Below are 16,386 nucleotides of genomic sequence, written 5' to 3'. Positions count from 1 at the left end.
ATTTTTAAATTTTTTTCATAATCGAATAGTTACGGTGTTATATTGAGTTGAAATGTCGCGTGACGTAACGCGCCATTTCAAGCGATGTAGCACTGTTATTATTTAATTAAGAAAGAAAATAAAAAATATGGATCTAATATTTTCTAATTATCTGTCTGACAGACAAATAATTGAAATTTTGTCATCTAGCCTACTGTGAAAGGTATCACGTACCAAACTGCTAGTGTAATTGATCCTCGAGTAGAGTTCGTCACAGTTGCATTTGTAGCGGACTACAAAGTGCGCCGCCACAGGGCGGGCGGTAGGGGGTCGTATTAGGTGTTCTGGCGGCGCGGGCGCGGGGGGCGCGGGCGCGGCGCGGGGCCCCGCGACACCAGCACCAGCGACGACGCCAGCGCCATGCGCACGGGCGCGCGGGACCCGCCGGGCAGGCTGGTGAACAATAAATGGTTAAATTCGCAAGTACCTAGGTTTAATTTGTTCCTAGTAAAATTGTAACAAGGTCCTTAAAAGTCAACTACAGGGTTTACTGTGTACACTAATATCCTGTATACCTTGAAACCTGCTAGGAGTTTGTTCTGGTGTCTGTTATGACTCTTATGGATTACTAGAACTTTTTCATAAAGTTCATCCAATAAGTTCATGTTATCCGAAACAGACAAGAAATAGCGAGAAGCATAATAAAGTTGACAATACTTTACAATCATAAATCCAAGACCATTGAGATAAGAATTAAAATATGTAAAAAATTGGAACAAAATTTTAGCCAAGCTACAAACGACTCAATTTCGAGATCAACATCATCAAAAACTGTAATGACAAGCTATCAAAACAAATGAATGCAACTCACCGCACAAGCACGGAGGTGACGGCGGCGCGGCCGTCGCCCGTGGGCTCGATGGCGACGGGCCGCAGCTCGGCGCCGCGCCGCCGCCGGCCCGCGCCCGTCAGCGTGCCGTTGAGAAGCACCGTCACCGACGCGAACGGACGCTTCGCCATGTGTAGCATCTACGAACACAAATGTGCACAAGATTAGTTTATTACAAGACTTGGAGAGAAATCAAACGCGAAGCCTTAGACCGAACGCGATGGAAAACTGTTGTGGACGCCATCTGCCCCATCTAGGGGACATAGGACATTAAGGAAGGACGGATACAGGTAAGAAAATAGTCTAATATACTTATAATAATAGTTCTAAGTAGTCACATGGAAATATAAATAATATTTTCTAATAATTTTAATTCGTCAGTGACTAACGTCTTCTAACTTCCCGTAGCTATAAAGTTCAATCAGTAGTAACAAAGTAATTATATTTACCAAAAAGGTCTACCACTAATCTACACCCAGTTCTTGAAAACTTGAGAATACTTTAATGCTCACCTCAACCACATGTCTTCTCCTAGCTCTTCGGACATCGGCTGCCTGCTTCGCTTTCCAAGCCACGACGCACGCGGCCAGGAACAGGAAGAAGCACGAGAAGAAAACCGAGAAGAACACGAACAGGTCTATGTGGAGCTGATCCTGGCGGAAGAAGATAACTCCGAAGCTCGCGGCGCCATCTTCCGTGTGCCGCGCGCGGATGATGATGTAGAACTTCGTGTGCGTAAGATCGTGCACGTTTTGCGGGAGAGTCAACACGAGGCGGTTCTGGAGATTTCGCACTCGCATGAGAATGTTCCTCCTGTCAACTGTCACGTAAGTAGCGAGATCTTTCGCCCGATAATCCGCGAGCGTATACTCCGTCTTATCGTACCACCACGTCACTTGAGGTTTATCTGGTACATGGTCGTCGAAAGACGGCATTTTCCGGAACGGTTCGTGTTTGTAATACGCGGGGTCTAGTTCGACCGCGTGCGCTCCGTTACTCGAGTTTACGTTTACCACGAACGAGCTGTCGTTCGGACTCATGTATAGATCCACGGCGCCTTGCGTGACATCCACAATAACTCGTATATCAACGTTCATGTATCTGGGGTTTACAGCAACAAATACGGTTTGTCCAGGGTATAGCGGGCGCGGTTTGATTTTGCATTCATCTGGAAATACAAAATAAATATAGGCATTTATAGGTATAATTTTCGGGAAGCTTTGCAAGATTCTCAAATTCAAATTCAAAACGTTTATTTGCCAAAAAAACAGTAATACAGGGTGACAATATTAAAATAGGATCATGTGTTTAGTCTGCTCGCAGACGTGCAAAAATTACAAAATTCAATAATATAAATGTCAAATAATTAAGAAAATGACAATGTAAAATTAAATAAATAATATCAATGTCGCCAATTAAAATATTCCTTATAACTATAAAAACGTTTGTCCAAAAGCCAGCAAGTCAATCTGCTTTTAAATATAGGGCCTAGGAGTACTTTAAGTTCTTCCGGTAGTAGGTTATACATAACTATACTAGTGTTATATGCATTTCTTTTATATATATCCTTGCTCACGTCCGAAATACCGCAGTATCTCAAGTCTTGAAGACACTGGTCAGTGTGTGTTGCCAGTGATGGTATACGGATCTGAGACGTGGTCGTTTACTATGGGCCTCATAAGGCTCAAGGTCACCCAATAGGCGATAGAGGGTGCTATGCTCGGAGTTTCCCTACGCGATCGAATCAGAAATGAGGAGATCCGCAGGAAAACTAAAGTGAATGACATAGCCCGCAGAATTGCTAAAATCAAGTGGCAGTGGGCGGGCACATCACATAGCTCGCAGAGCTGATGGCCGCTAGGACAGAAAAGTTCTTGAGTGGCGACTACGAGCCGGAAGACGTTGTGTGGGCAGGCCTCCCACTAGGTGGATCGACGATCTGGTAAAGGTCGCGGGAGGTGCCTGGATGCGGGCGGCGCAATACAGGTCTTTGTGGAAATCCTTGGCCTTTGTCCAGCAGTGGACGTCATTCGGCTTAACCTAACGATAGGTATAATGTTTTTAAGTGGTTAACAAAACAATACATAAATTCTGTGTGCTCACCAATAGACTTGCCATCAAAACAGAGCTTGTTCTCAATATTGATGGTCTTGTAGCACTGGTGTCCGTTGCGCGGGTCGCCCATGTAGAGGTCCTTGCACTTGACGCACTGGTAGCGCCAGCATTCCTGCGCCGAGTTCTTGCTGGTGCTGGTGGTCTGGCACGAGATGTCGCTCTCGGTGTTGTTCCCGCAGTTGCATTTCTCACCCGTGACCGGGTCGCACGTGTCGCCGTGCCCGTGGCACTCGCAACTGTTAAGATTATACGAAAACGTCAGATCTTTCATCATCTAAGAGGACTCATCATTGGACCTCAACAGAAACAGGGATCATATTATGACATTGTATTAACCTTAGAAATATCCGTGTTATCGCAACATATAATGGAAAAAAATAATTAAAGTGAACACTAAAATGTGCGTCGAAAAGGCGCACGCTCAGTTTTTAGACATCTGACATATCCCGACACTGGTTTTCAGTGGGACGGCCGTTCGATATTGCGCATCCTTCCCGGAAAGAACAATACCTAGATCTGATAGCATGTAGCACTTATGTGTACTCACGGTCTACACGGATCACGGAAGTCCTCAGATCCTCTAAAGAACCCTTCGATACACCTCTCGCACCGCGGCCCATCCGTATTGTTAGCGCATCGCACGCATCTCGCCTTCGCAGCTGCCCCGTCCCTATAGTAGTCCTCTATATCAGGCTGGCTGACGTCACGGGAAGTCGGCGGCGCGTCGGACACGTCATTGGTACAGATGGTCGTGTGCCCGTGGCAGAACATCGAGCAAGGGACACACTGGCCGTTGTTGGTTGGGTCGCCGACGAAATTGGGCTTGCATTTCTCACATTGGTTACCCTGTTAGACAGAACTTTATTGGAGTATAGAAACTTTACATAGTTACACTATGTAGTTGCGAATTTGCGATACTCTAAAATGTAGAGCTAAAGGCTCAGAGGGCTAGACAGACTATTTAGAGTCGAAATGGTCTATCTAGCCCCGATAGACTACAATGAAGCAATTTTTGAGTCAACTAACCAATTGACTAGTAAACTAGACTCACCATAGTGTTGTTGTGGCACTCAATGCACTTATCCAGCTTGTCAGGCCCCTCGCAGTGGCTGTGTCCATTACACTGGCACTGGATGGTGCAGTTGGCGCCGACGTATCCGAACTCGCAGCGGCAGACGTCGGGCTGCACGCAGGCGCCGCGCACGCAGCCCTGCGAGCACACGGCCGTGCAGCCGCCGCCCGCTGCTCGCTTGTGTCCAGCGCCGCAAGCGCATTCGTAGCCCTCCGGTAGGTCACGGCAAACCTGTATTTTACGGTGATTATAATAAGGGCGATTTCAAATTTGCTAGAAAAGCTGCGCAACTGTATGACATACGGTGATTACAATAAGAGCGCCTACTTTGCTGGAAAAAGTTGCTGCAAAGCGGCAGTAGCGCTGCTTTGTTTATCCATCTAAATAAAAACGCATACCCAAAATATACGCACGGTAGCTTAGTGCAGTATTTTTATTTTTATTTTATTTAATAAGTACACATACAGGTTACAGTCATTTACATATCAAAATACATAAACAAAATGAACACTGTCTAGACTCTAACCTACAAGTAGCGTACATTTAAGTTACGATGATTTTCATTTACGTTGCACAATTAATAAACACATACAAAATGCTCAAATACACAACCCTATAAACTGTGTTAAAAAAGAAAAAAGTAAAAAGTTATCAATTATTTTTTGTATTATTATCAATATCTATATTTAAAACTGTGTCAATGCTTCTGCGAAACGAGTGTAATTTTTGTTGAAATATATCAAATTCCGGATTCTCTAACGCCATGTCATTATAAAGTCTGCGCATCCTAACCAGATTATTGACTGCGAAAGACGACAACTTCGTGACACAGAGGTTTTTTGAGACGGGGATTCCGCTACAATTTTAAATTTACTTCAATTTAAATTGTTTTAGGTCACTTGGAACTAAGAACACTATAGTGGAATTAAGAATGAGGTAATCGTGAAAGTCAAACCAATTACATAAAAAAATAAGGAAAACTTGACGAAGGTTATGTACTTGAACACTTTAGATGTTGTTGATGATTGTGACTAAAGATTGTTTCTGGAACTAATTACTCTTTACTAGAAGCACTTAATTTGAAAGGCGAAAAATCTTACCTCAGATTCAGCTTTACATTGATGATGATTATTCTCACATTCGTTTTCAGGAGGACACCTTGTGTAATGCCACGTGAAAGTATTGTTGGTTTCGTTGTTTTGATGCACATTATTGTAGACGGCAGCGCAAGTGGTTCGAGTGGAGTAGTCAAGGGGCGTCTCGATGGAGCCTTCTGTGCATACTCCTTCGCCGTTAGCGCCCTCTATAGCGCACCACCCGCAGTGGGAGTGATGGAGACATTCCGAGCATTGCTCGAAAGTGTCACAAGGCGCAGGACATTTGTTCTTATCCGCTTTAGTTAATACAAGACCGCAAACACCACCAGCGCAGTAGACCGGCTGGTAAGCCGGCGATATACATTTGCCTAAATAGGTTGCCCAGTGACACTCCGAGAACCCGCCCTCGGCTCCATCCGAACTGAGGCAAGACTGGCAGTCGTCAAACGTGTGGCATCGGCTGGGACACTCCTCTTTTGTCGTTGGACGCAAGCTGGTTCGACCGGCTTCTTCTATCAATGTACAAGTCCAGTTGAAGAGTTCCGCAGGATCTTCCGATATTATCGTTAATTGTCCTACAAAAGCGTAACCGATTAATTTCTAGACATAATATTTAGTAAATTAAATAACTCGCGTTTCATATTGAATGCACGACTTACCTTCTCTACTAGCCTGCCTAGTCCAAGTACACATGTTAGAGACGCATTTCTCACAGTCTGAGGCAACACATCTTAGCTCGGGACACTGATCTACGTCGCTTATGTATGTCGTTCCTGCATTACATTTTATGCTTGTACATGATTCATCCGTGGGTACGCATTCACCTGAAAAAGAAATATGTTAAATTTTTCGTCATAGCAACATACAAAGTGTGAGAACATAATATCATTCACTTACCAACTGCAGCAGCACACGATTCGCACCATCGGCAAGCAGGTTTTTCTTCAGGGTACAGAGGCCACGCGGCCAGGCAAGTTGAGCACGTGGTGAAGTTCTCGCAAGCGCGCCTCGACACCAGCTCTGCGTCACATGCAGCGCCCGAGTTAGTGGACACGCGGTCGCTACCCTCGCACCCCGGCTTGTCCACCGAATAGCACTTCGTGTAATTGCCAGTACTGCAAAAGCTGCACCCCATGTGGCTGCGACATTCGATCTTACTAGAACTCCACAGTGAGCACAGATCTTCTGGCAAAGATATGCGCGTCACCTGGCAGTGAGCGCTGCCTGTCCACCCGCCTATGACGTAAATGAAGCCGTCGTTATCGGCCTCAACCTCGATCGCCATCGCGTGAGCTATCGTTGGCGGCGGCGGGTGACCCACGATACTAACTCCTGAAACGATGGATTAGTTTTAATTTGCTTCTCACTTTAAAAAGCAACATTTAAAGGAGATAAAATAGTTATACCAACCTTTCACAAGTCTGACCCATTGGTTGCAGCTATAAATGTACGCTATGAGAGAATCGGATTTGTTCTCTGGATCAGTTCTGCCTCCAAATATTATCATATAATCGTTAGTTGTGACTGCCGAATGCAGATACGTCGATTGAGGTAATCTATCATAATGATTTAGATTCGGAAATGTTGGAAGTTCACTCCATTTCTTTGTTGGATAGTGAAAAGAGAAAAGTTTATTCGACAATGATGTTCCGTTGTAGGCATACAATATACCGCCATAAATGTACAAGCTTTGTGATGGACCATGATACACGGTACTGTGACCGATTATTCCCGTTGGTTTGGCCCCTTCACAATTGAGTTTTATCCACTTGTCATTGTCCAGATCAAATTCCCACATGTCAGCCATGAAGCCGTGTTCCATTGAGAAACCGCCGATTAGTACCAAGCTCTCATAATCCTGGTATTTCTGCAGAGTCAAAGTGTGCCCAGCGAGGGGTGGTGGATGCTCATGTTTACTTTTAATATTGCCCCATCTTTGATCTTTCAAACTGAATTGCCAAAAGTCACCAAGAGTTTTATTCTGAAGAGTTTTCTCTTGCAAACTTAGGCCTCCATAAATATAAATGTTTTGTTTAGAATGATATATTTCAGCTGCATGAAAGTAGCGCCCTTCAGGCATTTTGGCATCAGGAGTAGCTTCGACCGTTACTTGCATCCATGTGTTATTTTTAGTATCAAAAAATCTTATATCATTCAAGGGACCATGAGAAAGAGAGTACCCACCGAACATCCATAAACCCCTTCTGTCGGCAACTAAGCTATGCCCAAATCTCGGCAAAGTTTTTCTAAGATGATCTAAACCATCAGATAAATATTCCGAATTAAATAATTCTGTAAATACTAATTGAGTTCTATCTAATTTAATTGAGCAATCGTCGCCACCGTAACCTTCATTGCAAAGACATCTTCCATAGCTAGTGTCACAGGTGCCGGCGTTTATTGACATGCTGCAGTTATTACGGCAAATATCGACTTCACAATCTGGTCCACCGAAGCCCTCTCTACAAACGCAATGTTTTTTGTTGCACACTCTCGGCCAAGGGCAGTGATCGTCACACGCCAGAACTTTGTAAACTCCCTCGAAACCTTGTTCCGGTTGACCTTGTTTGTAGTGGACGGTCAAATTGCCGCTGCGCGCTTCGACTACGCCTGACGAAGCTCCGTTACAAAATACCCCCAAAAGTTGACTCTGTTGGTTGTTACTCATATCGGGGACACCTCCCAACCCGTCATAAACATACACAGCGTTTTCATCACATGGCACATCAGAAGTAGAAGAATTTATAGTGAACTGAATAAGAGCATCGGGTATGTCGTCAGCGGAAATAATCCACAAACATTCCTTTGACGGGCCAATCGTTTTTATATCCGGATCACTTTTGTATGAACCGATACCTTCCGTCTGCGTCGCGTTCAGCATACCCCTCGGCTCGCACTGATAATAACATCTACCACCATGCCGAGGATCTCCGTAAAACTTTGGTTTACATCTTTCACAATTTTGGCCCTCAGTGTTATCTTTGCAAATGCACTCCCCGGTTGAGACGTCACAAATGCCGCGCGTCTCGTCGCCGTGATCGTTACAATCGCACCGACGGCAGCCCTGACCCGTGGTCGCGTTCCCGTGACTGCCCGGTTTACACGATTCACAAAATTCACCTTCAGTCCAATCTTGGCACTCGTCACATCGACCCACTCCGGTTTTACACGTAGAGTGGTTATGGCACCCACAGTTGATCGAGCAATCTGCCCCCGTCCAACCCAAATCACAATGGCACTTATACTGAGGAGCACCCAAACAATACCCGTGAATGCAGTTATTGTAACACGTGCGCATGCAGCTCTTCTTCCCGTCGCCGATGTAGCCCTGCTTGCACTTGCAGGTGTAGGAGCCGTGCGTGTTGTTGCACACGGCGTGCTCGTGGCAGTCGTGCAGGCCCAGGCCGCACTCGTCCACGTCGGGGCACTGCGCGTAGGCCCAGCCCGCGTCCGGCGCCGAGATGTTCAGCAGCGACGCGCAGTCCACGTGCGCGCGCGTGAAGTCGCCCTCCGTGCACACGCCGTTGATCGGGTTCCCGTGCGAGTGGCACCAGCCGCAGCCCATGCTCCTCAGGCAGGTGGAGCACTGAGTTTGCGCCTGGCAAGATTTACACTGACCGGACTTTCGAGTGGCGTCGTCGGGCGGCGTGGAGGCGCGGTCGAGCCACTCGCGGCAGAGGCCGAACTGGTACTCGCTGGTGTAGACGCTGAAGCTGAAGCACTGGCGCGTGGCCTCGCACCAGACGCAGCGGCCGCGCTCGTCGAGGCAGTGCTCGCAGTCGAGGCGCGTGCGGCAGGGCGCGGGGCACTCGCCCGCGTCCACGATGGCGCCGCCCGCGCGCCCGCGCCGCGCGCAGCGCGCCTCGTCGGCCCACCACTCGCAGTAGTTGCCGGCCACGCAGCGCTCGCAGCTGATGTAGTTGGAGCAGTTGGGGCAGGCGGCGGGCTGCAGCGTGAGATACCGCCACTCGCCGTCGGCGGCGCAGGCCACTTTCTCGTCGGTGTTCCGCAGCTCGCAGCGGTTCGTCAGCTCGCACCAGCCGCACGCGGCGTCTGATAAACACAGGAGGCAGTTGCCGTAGTCCGAGCACTGGCCTTCCGAGTAGGGCTCCAAAAATTCAAATGTGAACACCTGAAACGATAGCAGTCAAAGTCAAATCACAAACATGATTCAACAGTTAAAACTTTATAGAAAATAAAAATACATCATAGTACCTTAGAATTTTCCTGTGATTTATTATGCAGCAATTCCATTTTGGCATGGTGATGTGATGGATACAGGCCAGTGTGTAAAGAATCGTTGGCGAGCATATTTACTAAAAGTCGGCCAGGAAAGAGAGGCGGCCAATCGACCAGTGAGCAAGCTGACGCCGGGTGTGCAGTTAAGTTTGTAATTGACTCATTGGTCTCCCCCAAAGTGAGGGTTATATTCGCATAGCCTGCGCAAATGTGTAGGGTCTCTCCAGTGCCGTTCCAGTACTGAGGTATGTGTAACCATCCCTTTAACCTCGCTTCACTAGGTCCATTGAAAATATTGTTACTCCCACCCCCCGTACCCCAGTCCACTGTTGTAGCATTGACGACTGACACGGCATCTGGGTGATTCCAATCGGCAGGTTGTTGGTATCTAAGAAAAGTAAGACCGGGCCTTTTGTCCAGCACTTTACATTCCTCGGGCGAGGTCACTTCTGTGCCGGCAGTGCCCCACCAGCCCGGGTTTTCAGATGGGGTATCTTCACCGCAAACACCATAGTTGTCTGAAAAATTGCGCGAAAATCAGCCGCGTGTAAAATGAGTCCAAAAGAATATTACATTAATATTAGAAAAGCCGTGTTGTAGAAATAGGCATGAAAAAGAACAAACCATCTTTGTGATGACACCGTGCGTTCTGCACACACCAGCTGCACTTGTAGAGACCCAGTTTAGTGCTGACTGAAGGCAAGGGTGCACGCGATTCTCGCTCTCCTGGCGGGGGCCCATGTATCAGGCAAGAGTGACAATCGCCCAGCGCCGGGCAAATGCCCCCGCACCGGATAGATTGCAGATTCGTTGTGCAATTCGATCCTATTGTTCTTCCGTAACAAATCTATACACAGAGAGAGAATTTGAATATAACAATACAATAAGTTCCGCTTAAAAAGGCTCATGAATATTTTTTAATAAATTTTGCAAGAAAAATTGACATTTACTTTTGTTTTGTGCCATTGATCTTAGTAGCTACAGTAAGAATTCAATTAAAACAAAGAATTCAATATAAACTGGTTTTTTCATTTCCAAATTATGAGAAACTTACATCATCAGCAGAGCACCAGCCGCACTCTGGATCCGCGAGACATTCCGGCTGACTGTGATGGCGGGGACACGCGGATTCTGGATTGTCATTTGATATGCCTGCTTGCCAACTCGGAACTACGTATGCCAGCAAATCCCCTATGAATAAAAATAGTTTTAAATAAAGTTCACTAATAATTTTTTCATAAAAAATCTTTAGTTTGGATTTAAAAACTTACCATTAACATTCCCGTGATATCCACCAGCTATCAGCAATGTAGAGGGTGGCCTCAAAGCCGCAGCGTGTGCAAACACACCTTGCTTCTTCGGGTAAAACTTGGGTATTTTCCCCAAAACATCTAGCGGTATCCAAGAATGGCAGCCTAGGTGGTACAGGTACATTTGGCCATCGTAACAAATTTCTTCCCTATTATGACGATGAGAATAACCACCAAATACGACAAGGTAATTTCCTAAAAGCATATTTTTCATGATTTTACCTTTAAATCATAGGCTACTATGAAATAATGAGCTTATCTATTTACCTATTATTGTAGAAGTATGAAAAGCCCTTTCTCGTGGTACATAGGTATCTCGAAGATGCGCTCTAGGGTAGTGTATTTCACTCCAATGTTTATAGTCTATGTCAAAAGCAAACATTCTGTCTGAAAGTTTTGAAAATCTGTAAAGAAATAACATAAAACTTTACATCTTTGTACAGTGCCAGAAACACAGATAGGTATTCATATTTTTCCTGTTGGAAACCACACTTTAGAAGATAAGCAAATTACACAAATACTAAATTACTTGAGTACACTTTAATGTTATTAGTAAATATTTAAGTTGTTAAGCAAAGATCATTCTATTTTAAGTTCGAAAATATACGGACCTGGCAACGCTTGCTACAACTCCGCCATAAACAAGGATCGAGTTAGAATAAGAATGGTACACCGCCGTGTGCGCCACCACTCGGACATCTAATTCTTTTCCACCCCGGACGTGAACTTTTTCCCAAGACTCAGTACTCACTTCACCAAGTTTTATTTTGTACATGCTGAAAAGGAAAATCAATTCTAAACAACAGTTCCTCAAGTCGCGTGTCGGTAGCTCAAACCAATTATAGTAATAAAGCAATCACCTTGAGGAGAACTCCCCTTCGACGGTAGTTCCTCCAAATAGATATAATTCATCTTTAACAGCGGTCAGAGTGTGACGCGTTAAGCCGGGAGGAGTAAATGTTGAATTGACAGCCCTTAAGGTCCAATGCTTCGATTTTACGTTGTAAAGCCATAATTCGGAAGATAAACTCCCATCAGACAATTTGCCCCCGTACAGGACAAACCCATTTCCAAATGCACAAGCTGAGTGGCCATATCGGGGTTCAGGTTTTGTGTAATTAGATTTCATTGAGGCACTCGTCATTTCAGGACGGTCCGTAAATTGCAAGTAACTGTCAGAGTAGGCCGTTGGTGTATGAGAGTACATGAGGGGTAAAGTTGTTTTATCATGGTGTGAAAATGAGGATAAAATTAATGTAAATAAAGATGTTCCATTTCCTATGTGCCAATTACCATCATTATTTCCCTGTAAAGATATAAATTTATAGTGGTCAAAATTAATTAATTGTGGTCAAATTCAATGATAACAATATTAGTGACATAATATAAATTTTATGAGTCATTCATAACTGACTATGTACTGATACAGAAAAGGATAATAATTTTTCCGCTTTCCTTATATTTCAAGGTCTAGGGTATCACTAAAATGTGAAGGGTATTATCAGTCAGAAGCATTATAATGAAATTACCTTTTTAAAGAGGGTAAGTAAAGATTTATCATTTTCTTCATTAGTGGGGTATCTCCGTAAAACTCTTCCATGTTCATCATACCACTGACTAGTTGAAAATCTGGTAAATCAAGTTTTAATAATGTATAATTAATTTTGATGTTAATTATTGATTCAAACCAGTTGAACCATTAAAAACTCATTTATGAATTTTATCAGTAAGAATGTGTGTCAATTTAAGAAAATACATGAGCAAAGTATAGGTAGCCAGTTATTTTCTACTTCTTATAACATTTATTTACTTGTGCATGCTGTGATTATTGATTACTAGTTCCTGCCTGGTTGCCTAGAAAAACAGTATTTCAAAACATACCTGTACTCCTCCAAAAGGCCTAACACTTTGTTTAAATCATATCCACCAAAGATATACAGGGAGTCAGTCAGATTGACATACACAGCAGTATGCGCAGCTCTTCTGGTCATACCCCCTTCCGTGTGAGAAAGCCAATGCCAACTGTTCCCTTTCTTATCATTTTGTTTCAGTGAACATGAATCACCAGAAAATCTGAAAACACATGCTTGTTAAATAATACTTCATATTCTTTAGAAATGTGGTACAAAATTCATAAATTATCATGAAAGTAAATAAGTCATGAACAATTTATTAGTTTATTATAGGTTCCATTACCCCTTTTTGCATTCACATCTATCCCCTTTACACTGTCCATTTCCGGAGCACCCACTGGGGCAGAGGTCTACGCTGCAATCGGGACCTCCCCAACGGCCCCAACAGAAACACTTGTTTGACACGCATTCTCCCTGACCAGTGCAATTATTTGGGCAATCATATATGGCATATGTGGCACGGAATCCATCTAATACATAATTTGTATCACTATACAGTAAAATTAACATCTGAAAAATAGTTAAAAAATGTAAGAAAAGTCCTGTTCTAGTGAATTGTAATGTACTGCTTACAATAACTAGCATTTATACTTACAAAACCACTTGAAGCGGTAACATTCTGTGGCTCAGTTTTCCCACTAAAGCTCCCTAATAGTGGAGCATCAAAGGAATCTCCATCATAAACAAATACATAATCATAGGAACATTCTGTGCCCATACGAATGAAACTCAATGTAATAAATTGGCTTTTATTGGCAGCTTTGATAAGCCACTCACAGTGGGAATCCTAGAAAGAAATGGGTTGAAATAAATATAAGTCAAAATAAGTTTTGATTGAGATTAGATAGTATAAAAATTAAACTGACTTGTGTATAGTTGGAGGTAGTGGGTCCATCGGTGATGATGCCGTTCTGTTCAGTGAAAACCCTGCGCGTTTTGTCGCAGGGCGCCGTAGACGCGGCACAGAGGACAGCCAGACAAGTCCAGCTGAGGACAACTAAACCTGCACCTTTCTCCCGAATTCGTGGGTAAAACATGCCTCTTCCGGATTGTCGTAAAACATAAGTCAAATATCAAAGCCATATAATCGTAAAAACACGACTAATATCACTAAAATGTAAAATAAACAACACTCATTTAAAGATAATAGATGACATCTACTTCAAGGCTAACCACTTAGATGAATAATGCCACAGTGACTTGTATTTCATCGAGATTGACTTATTGAAAATATCAGTTTTGTGTGTTATTAGCGTTTATTCCTTACTTTTAATGGTTTTTTAATACTTTCTAACGAGTTTTTTCTTACAAACAAACAATTCACAGATCCATCACAGTATTTTGACATTTGGCGATTGATTTTATTATTTTTAATCGTTATCTATCAAAGAGACGACGATAAAGATAACTATACAGCTTAGGTATTTATTCATTTAATAAATCAGAGTATGATCTTTATGTATACAATGTTAAATAAAAATACAAAATCAAGCATTAATACCATTACATAAAATAGAAAAATTGTCCTTTTTCGAAAAATGAAAATTGCTAACAAAAATTCTCTGTTCCCCACGCCTCTCCATCTTTCTAGACTCGGAATTAAAAAAAAATGGAGTAGGGAATAACCGTAAACCGCGAGAATTCGAAAAGTTAAATGCGTAAACGGGGATAATACCTAGTTGAGCTAAATTATTAAAAATGAAGTTGAAGATGACTTATCATGTCTGAAACGGTAGTACGTACTTATCACTTCATTTGATTACATATTTCAGCTAGCAGGAGCAGCTTAGTACTTACCTACCTTGTTCTGTGGCGACACTAACGCGAGACACTAACGACCTACCTACAATACCTATCGTTACCAACTAAGGATCAGGAAATATTATGGTTTATTTATAATATAAATAAACTGTTGTTCTAAAGTGATCGCCCCGGGTGCCAACCCATGCTACGCCGCCACTGGGTGGTTTTATTTAAAACACTTACAATTTTGGTATTTATTTATTTAAATAGTTACTTATTGTGTAGGTATTGTAACATAAAGTTCTACTTAGCCATTATCTCCTAATGACGAGTTAATTTTGTATCTTTTGCCACAAAGGAGGCTGTAGGTATCTGTACCGATTTTAATGCGAAACAAAAGCTGACAAAGCCGTTCAGTGTTCAGTAGGCTGGCTGTTGCGTGGTATCGATCGCGCGCGCTGCTGACTCGACAGCTCTCCACTCCAGCGCTCTACGCACAACCTGTCAGCTCTGTAGGGTTGGGAACTTTTGAATTAAAACTTTTTAATCGCTTTTCACTGAAAATACCTCAATACCCAGTAAATCTTACAGTTAAGTAATAAAGACACGCACTCTACATACCTTGTCTGTTTAGCGAAATAAGTCGTCTGCGATAAGATTAGTTTTTTTATTGAGTTGTTCTAATGCAAAATATACACTATACTTAAATGACAACGACACAAAAATAGATTTAACTTAGTCTACTTATTCAAAGTTCAATTAAATCTAAAACTAAATACCTACCTAGTTTTATTCTATGACACAAAGCATTTAAGCTTTGTGTTAAACTATCAAGTCACGATCCTTTAATTTTGAATACTCATTACCTATTATATGCGGCATATTTATGGAGGTGAAAATTAATAAATCATTAACCGCACGTGAGAGGAGGGCTGTTGAAGTTTTTTCAGCCGGAATGAAGTGATAACCACTAATGACGCTCTCTAGCCGACTCATCCGCTGCATCACGGGGTTCAATTATAAGTAGGCGCCTTATAATTTTCCCATTTCAATGAAAAGCATAACTGAAGTGCTTCCTTTAATTTTGTTTTAGAATAAAAGAGCTTCCTCGTTGTGGATAAAAAAAAGAGTTTGTCTATCAAGAACTTTTTATTTAACTTTATAATGTGAAATTATACTTTGCCTATGAAAGTCACATCTGTGAAGTCCACATGGATTTCAATCTAAATTAATGTTTTATTGCGCGTCATTCCGCCTTCAATAATCCCATAATGAAATATTTTTTGTTACTAAAAGATTTTATATTAAACAATAAGATCTTCAGAAATCATCCAAAATAACTCCTATTTAACCCCATTCAAAAATTTTTGCAACAAAAATTGCTTACTAGGCCCAATCTATCTCTACATAATAGGTACCTACTTATTAGGTACTAAATACTTAGCATTCGTCAATGTTAGTTTCGTGCTTTAGGTGTAATGTAAAAAAGTTAAGTAAGAGACAATTGAATTACTTAATTCCTTCTCTTCCGCACATAGATCAATTGCGTTTTTAAAATCTTACAAAAATATCAGTAACACGTCAAAATTCCCGTTGACCTACAAAATAAAGTTAGGTAATGTAGTTACAGCAAGGACGTTACACACAAAGCTACCGCAAAATTGTGGCTTGGACGTGGGCGCGCGTGCCGGTCCATTCTAAGCGCGCGTTTACCATTTAAATGAACTGACTGCCACCGGTCATTTTTTTTGTCAACAGCAAATATTGCCGGCACTGTTTACACTCATGCCCCGTTTTCAGTGACGACACACGTCGCTCTCTTTGTGGCTTTTACAAATTTACTCTTGCTGATAACGTGTTGCGAGTATTTTTATTCGATTTATAAGGCAAATTACTGGCTTGGTTGTGTGGATGATTTGTTTCATTTGTTCATTGTATTATTATAAAACTTTACCAAAGACATAAATTCGTTCGTTCTCTTAAACCCATCCTCAGGACGACCCTGAAATTAAACCAATCCTAAGAGTCC

General features: G+C 42.7%; 1 protein-coding gene across 1 annotated transcript; it reads right to left on the bottom strand.

Moving 5' to 3' along the window:
• Positions 1 to 314: 314 nt before the first annotated feature.
• LOC135088158 (multiple epidermal growth factor-like domains protein 8) lies at positions 315 to 13,967 on the bottom strand. Its single transcript, XM_063983045.1, has 23 exons — positions 13,882 to 13,967; positions 13,481 to 13,724; positions 13,210 to 13,401; positions 12,898 to 13,124; positions 12,583 to 12,774; positions 12,231 to 12,330; positions 11,562 to 12,007; positions 11,313 to 11,477; positions 10,969 to 11,105; positions 10,663 to 10,896; positions 10,446 to 10,582; positions 10,016 to 10,238; positions 9,368 to 9,909; positions 6,563 to 9,284; positions 6,050 to 6,484; positions 5,812 to 5,976; positions 5,156 to 5,727; positions 4,035 to 4,286; positions 3,531 to 3,829; positions 2,972 to 3,219; positions 1,381 to 2,036; positions 851 to 1,008; positions 315 to 432 (listed from the first exon to the last, which is right to left on the bottom strand). The coding sequence occupies exons 2-23, from the start codon at positions 13,649 to 13,651 to the stop codon at positions 315 to 317; spliced, it is 8,391 nt and encodes a 2,796-aa protein (XP_063839115.1). The 5' UTR covers positions 13,652 to 13,724; positions 13,882 to 13,967.
• Positions 13,968 to 16,386: the final 2,419 nt, after the last annotated feature.

Source organism: Ostrinia nubilalis, chromosome 3 (assembly GCF_963855985.1).
Source record: "Ostrinia nubilalis chromosome 3, ilOstNubi1.1, whole genome shotgun sequence".
NCBI lineage: Eukaryota > Metazoa > Arthropoda > Insecta > Lepidoptera > Crambidae > Ostrinia > Ostrinia nubilalis.
The sequence above is the reverse complement of the archived record's forward strand: the minus strand, read 5'-3'. Positions and strand labels throughout refer to the sequence as shown.